The 7,713-nt window shown below is 42.1% G+C and overlaps 1 protein-coding gene across 1 annotated transcript; it reads right to left on the bottom strand.

Moving 5' to 3' along the window:
• Positions 1-6,133: 6,133 nt before the first annotated feature.
• Positions 6,134-7,174, bottom strand: LOC110603996 (uncharacterized mitochondrial protein AtMg00810-like). The gene is made up of 3 exons (XM_021742008.1): positions 7,048-7,174; positions 6,499-6,939; positions 6,134-6,399 (listed from the first exon to the last, which is right to left on the bottom strand). The coding sequence occupies exons 1-3, from the start codon at positions 7,172-7,174 to the stop codon at positions 6,134-6,136; spliced, it is 834 nt and encodes a 277-aa protein (XP_021597700.1).
• Between the last annotated feature and the right edge of the window lie 539 nt (positions 7,175-7,713).

Raw genomic sequence — 7,713 nt, 5'->3', positions numbered from 1 at the left:
GCCGGCTCCCTGACCTGACTGTCTAGCTCTCTCACATGAGCTAATTACCCCTGACATCCCTTCCTAAGCAACCTACGAGCCTGAAGGGCTGATATCAGACCTCTAGGTGTGCCCCTCTTGTCTCCTCTGAAGACGACCTCTGACCCGTTCTGATCTCTGAACCTGACTACCTTGTCCCTGCAGTCCAAGGTAGCACCATGGGTAGATAGCCAATCCATCCCTAGAATGACGTCAAAGTCTGTCAAATCTAGAACCACAAGGTCGGCGGAGAGGCATCTTCCCTCAACAAAAACTGGACTGTACTGGCAGACTGACACTGCCACTGACGGGTCACACTTGGGTCCACTGACCCATAGGGGACACTCTAACCCAGAGACTATCAGACCCAACCTCTCAACGGCTCTCGGAGCAATAAAAGAATGAGATGCACCCGGGTCCATTAATGCATACACATCAGAACACCCAATGACGAGATTACCTGACACCACGGTGTTGGATGTGTTAGCCTCCTGCTGAGTCATGGTGAAGATCCTGGCTGGAGCTGATGGACCTTCACCTCGGGAACCAGAAGAAGAGGCTGCCCCTCTCCCTCTACCTCTTCCACTGCCCTGAGTTGCGGCTGGAACTGCTGGCTGTGCCACACTACCAGAAGCTGTCTGCTGGGGCTAGCCCATAAAAGGCGCTCTAGGACAATCCCGAGCCATGTGTCCCTCCTGTCCACATCTGAAACATGTGTTAGTCCCAGCTCGACACACTCCCCTGTGTGGTCTTCCACATCTCTGGCATTCTGTACCATCTGAGCCTGAGCTCGAGCCACCGCCAAATCCCAGACCGGATTTCAACTTATTCCAAAACTTATTCTTCTTCAGCTTCCTAGTGGTGTTATCCCACCTCTTCTTACCTGAGCTCTGAGAAGAGAAACCTGGTCCTCCTCTGCCTGGGGTCTTAACCCCTGAAGGCTGGGTCACTGACTGCCTCACTAACCCCTCAACTATAGCACTTGCTTCCATTCTTCGAGCCATATCCACCACAGTGTGGAAACTTTCTCTCTCAGCTGACTGAACCAACGAGGAGTACCTGGAATGCAGCTTCATAACATATTTCTTGGCTTTCTTCGTATCTGTATCTAGAGCTTGCCCTGAAAAAGGCAATAGCTCCAAGAATTTATCCGTGAACTCCTCTACACCCATATGCTCTGACTGCCTCAATTGCTCAAACTCAATCATCTTCAGTTCTCTGGAACTGTCTGGAAAAGCCCATCCAGCGAACTCATTCGCAAATTCTTCCCATGTCATACCGTCTAGTCTCGGGTCCACATAACACTTGAACCATTCCCGTGCCTTCTTGCACTTTAAAGTGAACCCTGCCATCTGAATGGCCCTGCTGTCACTTGCCCCTAGCTCATCAGTTATTGTCTTCACTACTCTCAGATACTCAAAGGGGTCATCCCCTGACTTGTATTTGGGAGCATCTAGCTTGAGGTAATCTGTCATCTTTACCTTGCTCCCATCAGCTGAGCTAGGTCTAGGAGGTTGAGTAACTGGGGCTGCTGGTTCTGTAGGTGGTGGAGGTGGAGGTGCAGCATTCCCCGAGGTGGGGTTTGCCGGGTTTGGATAGAAGGGTGAGGGTGGATAAGCTGGGTACTGTGTGTAAGGTGGATAGAAAGGTGGACAAGGCATGTAGGTAGGGTAGGGGTTAAAGCTGGAGTAATCCGATGTACCTCCCATCGGATACCCTGAACCCTGTGGGAAGGGTGGATAATGGGGTGGAAAACCATACCCCGAGGCCTGAACGCCTCCCTGAGATTCCCCTGTCCCTTCTTCCTCCATGCTCACATCCAGGTTTCCATCCCTCCTCTGATCCTCTTCCATAACCTCCCTCACATCTGAAGAACTTCCTCCTCTATCAGTCCCCCTTCTGCTAGCATCAAAAGACCTTCTAGGGTCCCTTGACACTCTTTCTCTGTTGGCTCTACAAGACATTGCCCTAGGCAATGTAGGAGGACGGGCGCTCGTGCCCTCATCCTCAGGTGGCACTCTAGTCAATCGTGCTGATCGACGAGTTCCCCTCATCCTGTTTTCTGAAAAACAGTACACATCAAGCAAGCATTAGCATCATATGGTTCATGTGGGCACACATGAACCCTCATCACATACATCACATAGCATAACATATCATCATGGCAAGACAGGACTCCACATCCTATCCTAGTGGACATGACCTTCCTATTGTGCTTGACCTTCTAGAACATCTATGAGCCCGACACTCTAGGTCCGATCCTATGAACCTAGGGCTCTGATACCATTCTGTAACGACCCGAGAATCGGACCGCTACCGGCGCTAGGATCCGAGTCGACTTAAGGCCGCCGGGACCCGTAGCAAGCCAAACATACATCCTGTAAACCTGTATAATCCCATACATGATCAACAACATGCATAAAAATTTAAAACTTTTCTTTCATTCATCCAACTCAACCTGAACATACATGTACATAGTCCTGATCATAATCATGATCCCTCTATGGGATCTCATCAATGCCCCAACGGGCGATACAACATGAGATGAGTTGGCTTTCATGAACAGTATAAAACATTTCTATAGATCATGTATCAAAAGGGATAACAATACTCATAGGGTCAAGCACATCTATAACCTCAAAATACCTCGTTACATACATACTGAAATCTCTTACATTACATCATAATACAATTGTCATGTCCACAGTCTAACTATTACATAAAACATACTTCAAAACTCTGGCTAACCTCCTGGTCTACCCTGTACCTGCACATCTGGGGTTAGGGGAGAGGGGTGAGCTACAAAGCCCAGTGAGCAGAATAATGAAAACATACATTTAAAATTTCATGCCATTATGTAATGCAACACATCACAACTAATCACATCTCGGATGGTATTGTCACCAATAGTCCTCTACATAGTCCAACTGTGCCGGGACGTAGAATGGGTACAACCGGTCTTTCTCTTAACATAACATATCATACAGTCCAACTGTGCCAGGGACGTAGAATGGGTACAACCTGGACTTCCTCTTACATCGTGCCAGGGACGTAGAATGGGTACAACCTGGACTTCCATACCATATCATGCCATAACATCATCATATCATATGAGGACTAAAGGATCATCCAATAACCAATCCACATCAACATCATAAATGCAATGCAACATATTCGTGAATACTAATGCAAGCAACCTACTATATCTCATGGCATTCATGATGCATGGATCATGCTCAAAATTCATATTTTCATTTATTTTAAAACTTAAGGTTTATTCCACTCACCTCTGGCTAGCTCTGATAAACTCTGTAGCAGCTGGTTCATTGCTGGGGTCCTCGGTTCCTCGGGTCCGAACCTACACAGGTGGACTCCAATGAGGGACCAAACAAACATAAACATAACTCTAACATACTCCCCAAAAACCCCCTAAAACATCATGAAAACATCACATAAAATCATGCAAGAAATGGCTGGACAGGGCACTTTCGGCGGCAGGTTCAGCGGCCGAAAGTCCCTCCAGAGCCGAAAGTCAGGCAGGTTCGGCGGCACCTTCGGCGGCCGAACTCCCAGACAGAGGCGAAACTCATGCATGTTTGGCGGCACCTTCAGCGGCCGAAAGTCCCAGACAGAGACGAAAGTCACTTTTCGGGGGCAACTTCGGCAGCCAAAAGGCCTGCCTCCCCAGCCATGTTCGGCGGCCGAAAGCTCCTTCGGTTGCCGAACCTGGTTTCTGCCAAAGGGCAGAAACTTGGCTCCTTTGTGCATTTTTGCCTCCAAACTCACCAACATGCATAAAACTCAACCAAAACATGCATACAAGTTTCCTAGGGGCCTCAAACAACAAATACCCCAACTACAACACTTCAAACATACTCAAACATGCCACATTGTTCACAAATCACATAAAACCTAACATTTGCTTAAAAACTCATACAACCCTATACATGCCATTCTACCCCATAAAACAACTTAAAACTTACTTAAAACATATAAGGAGCTTAAGATCGGCTCTTACCTCTTGAAGATCGAGAGGGAGACGACCTAAACTTGGAGATCCACGAAAATGAGCTCCTGAGTTCCCAAAGCTCCAAAACTTGTTTTAAAAGTTCAAAACCTTCAATGCAAGCTTAAAACTCAAGAAAAATGGTGGGGATTTGAAGGAAGAACACTAGATTTGGAAGAGGGCGGTCGGAAGCTAGCTGTGGCCGAAAATGGAAGAAAGCTCGCCCATTTCGGCTACGTGACCCTTTTATAGTGGCTGGCCAGGCCACGTTCGGGGGCCGAACTTGCCTCCGCATGCATGCCATGTTCGGCGGCCGAACTTGACTTTCGGCGGCCGAACCTGAACTTCCCTCACTCATGCTTTCGGGGGCCTAACGTGCCTCCAAAACGCATGCATGTTCGGCGGCCGAACTTGACTTTCGGCGGCCGAACCTGGGTTTTCCTCCAAAGACTTTTCATGCAAAAACTCATTTAATTTTCATACTTAAAACCATGAAATGCTTTAAAACATTTTATGAAAACACGTTTCTACCCTACTAGAGGCTTCCGACATCCGAGGTTCCACCGGACGGTAGGAATTTCGATACCGGAGTCTAGCCGGGTATTACAGGGTCGTTACAGATTATGGTATAAATATATTTTACTATCGAGAAAGAATAGAATGATCTCTCCAAAACATATAGATACTTATCGTTCAATTCAATCTAGCTAAGATGGTTGAGTTGGCTGTTCAGAGTTGTGCAACCATGCATTCCATGCTAGATATTAAGAAAATAATAAGAAAGAAAATTTTCAAATCATGAGCAATTTGAAAATGAAGGAGAGAGAGTTGTGTCAAAAAATATATGAAATAGAGATTATGCTAATGGGTTTTATATAGAATAGATAATAAAAGTTATATAGAATAGATAATGAAAGTTACATTTTTATGAAAAATGAAGAGATTAAATTATTACAATCATTAATATAATAAATTGTAGTAATTTAGGTTTAATAACTTAATTGTTTAATATTTATAACACTTGGATTTAGTGTATTAGAATCCCAATTTTACTTTTTATTATATTTTAATTATTTATATTTATTAACTTTTTATAGTTATTTGAACTAAAAAAAACTTTATACAATTAGTTCTATTATTTTTTTAATTATTTTATATTTTTATCACGGTTAATATTTTTTAAAATAATTTTAATTGATTATATCTATATAATTATTCACATCATATATAGCATTTGGAATTAAATTATATTAGTTATGATTTTATAAAATTATCAAATAAATAAACAACAATACTATATGTTACAAAAGGAAACTTAACCGAAATAGAGAGACTAAGGCAAAACAAGCTTGATTATTTTGTTTGAGTGAAATATGTTTACATACAACTCTATTGAGTATTCTGGAAGGAAGTATGTGTCATAACATATTGCTCTTGCTACAGCAAAAAACATGTAGGTTAAGAGAGAGAAGAATAGAGAAAATTATGGAATATTCGACCGATTCCCAGTTCGGTCATTTTAGAATAGTTTTCCGATCTGGTCATCTTGGAGTGATCGTCTAGTCGTCCATTGAATCCAATCCGGTTATTCTAGAATAGTTGTCCGACCTGGTCATCTTGGAGTGGTAGTCTAATCTAGTTTATTAGAGTGGTCGTCCAATCTGGTCTTCTGACCTGGTCGTCTATCTTTGGGTGATCGTTCGACCTGATATTCTGAAATGGTCGTCCAATCTGTCTAATCTTGGGTGGTCGTTTGACCTGATCTTAGGTGGTTGTCCGATCTAATCTTCTGAAATGGTCGTTCCTACTTGTCCGACTTTCATCTGATCTTGGGTGGTCGTCTGGCTTCTTATTTATCATGTAACACCCCCCCACCCACAAGCTGGAGAATGTATGTCAATCATTTCCAGCTTGAGTTTTAGTTTTGAGAATGGGTCAAGGGTTAGAGGTTTATTGAAGATGTCCACCAACTGAGCTGTGGAGGAAACTGGTAAAAGTTTGGGGAGGTCGATCTATACATTTTCTCTTACAATACGGTAGTCCAACTCAATGTGTTTTATTCTTTCATGAAATATAGGATTGGCAGCAATATGTAATGCACTTTGGTTATCACAGTAGATTAAAGCTAGTGATGTGGTGAGAAACCTGAAGATCATCACGGAGGTAAGTGAGCCATCGAAGTTCACGGGTTACAGCTGCAAGTGCTCTATATTCAGCTTTAGAAAATAAACGAGAGACAGTAGTTTTCTTTTTAAATTTCCAAGAAATTAAGGTTGAGCCTAAGAAGACATAAAAACCTGTAACTGATTTGCGAGTGTTAATGCAGTCAGTCCAGTCTAAATCACTGAAACCTTTTAATTTAAAATTAGATTTGGCTGGAAAAAATAAGCCAGTTCATGGAGAACTTTTAATACATCTTAGAATCTTGTGAGCTACCTTTAGGTGAAGATCAGTCAGTTTTACTTGGTACTGACTGAGTTGTTGAACTGCAAAGCTAAGGTCAGGTATGGTTGTGGTAAGATATAAGAATCTACCCACTAACCTTCTGTAAGTTGCACAATCATCAAGTAGAGAACCCTTGTCTTGTTGCAATTTGTGAGTAGTGTCCATGGGAGTTTTGACTGGCTTGGAAGCTAAGTATCCTACATTAGAAAGAATTTCCAGGGCATATTTTCTTTGATTAAGGATAATCCCTTTTGGAGATCTTCCAATTTCCAAATCTAGAAAAAATTTTAGTTCTTCTAGATCATTGATTTTGAAAGAAGTATCGAGAAAGAATTCGACTGTATATATCTCCTCCATGTTATTTCCTGCCAAAATGATATCATCTACACAAACTAGCAAAGTAGTAAAGAAAACATCTCTCTTCTTTGTGAACAGTGAGTGGTCCGACTTGCTTTGTACATATCCAAGGGCTAACAAGGCATTAGAGAGTTTAGAAAATCACTGTCTATTGGCTTGTTTTAAACCATATAAAGAGTTTAACCACTTGCGTACCTTGTTAGGGTTGTTAGTTTGAAAACCAGAAGGCAAAATCATGTATACTTCTTCATTAAGGTCACCATGTAAAAAAGTATTATTTACATCTAATTGGTGCAGATACCAATTATGTGCAGCAGCTAAAACAAGAACTAAATGTACTGTGGTCATCTTTGCCACAGGAGAAAATGTATCAAAGTAGTCTATAACTTTAATTTGGGTATAGTATTTGGCAATAAGCCTAGCTTTGTATCTTTTTGTTGAACTATCTGCCTTAAATTTTACCTTATAAACCAATTTGCATCCAATAGGGATCTTCTCTAGTGGCAGATCTGTGAGTTTCTATGTATGATTTTGTTCTAAAGCAGCGATCTTAGCTTGCATAGCTTCTCTCCAACAATCAAGTTTGGTTGTCTGTGTATATGTTCTTGGTTCGATTACAGTTGAGGTAGATATAATGAAGTGCTTATGGGAGGAAGAGACATGATCATATGTGAGAACTTATGAAAGGGGATAAAGAACACTAGATTGTGAGTGGGAAGGAATAGAACTAAGTGAGTTGCAATGGTAGTCTTGGAGATAAGAAGGTTTTCTTTTGGTTCTGGTAGAAACTTCAGGAACATGTGATTGCTGAAGAAAGGCATGCAACTTAAGGGGCTGAGAATCTGCATTATAATTAGGAATAATGAGATAATCAGAGAAATCACTAG

The sequence above is a fragment of the Manihot esculenta genome, chromosome 16, assembly GCF_001659605.2.
Source record: "Manihot esculenta cultivar AM560-2 chromosome 16, M.esculenta_v8, whole genome shotgun sequence".
NCBI classification, from domain to species: domain Eukaryota; kingdom Viridiplantae; phylum Streptophyta; class Magnoliopsida; order Malpighiales; family Euphorbiaceae; genus Manihot; species Manihot esculenta.
This window is presented reverse-complemented; position numbering and strand designations above follow the sequence as displayed.

What these genes read in the sequence shown, in the direction of transcription:
- LOC110603996 (XM_021742008.1), bottom strand. Translation starts at nt 7,174, where the DNA reads ATGACCACAGTACATTTAGTTCTTGTTTTAGCTGCTGCACATAATTGG. An exon ending in ATACATGATTTTGCCTTCTG is followed by an intron (nt 6,940 to 7,047) that starts GTTTTCAAACTA and finishes ATGCCTTGTTAG; the next exon opens with CCCTTGGATATGTACAAAGC. An exon ending in CTTTGCAGTTCAACAACTCA is followed by an intron (nt 6,400 to 6,498) that starts GTCAGTACCAAG and finishes TATTTTTTCCAG; the next exon opens with CCAAATCTAATTTTAAATTA.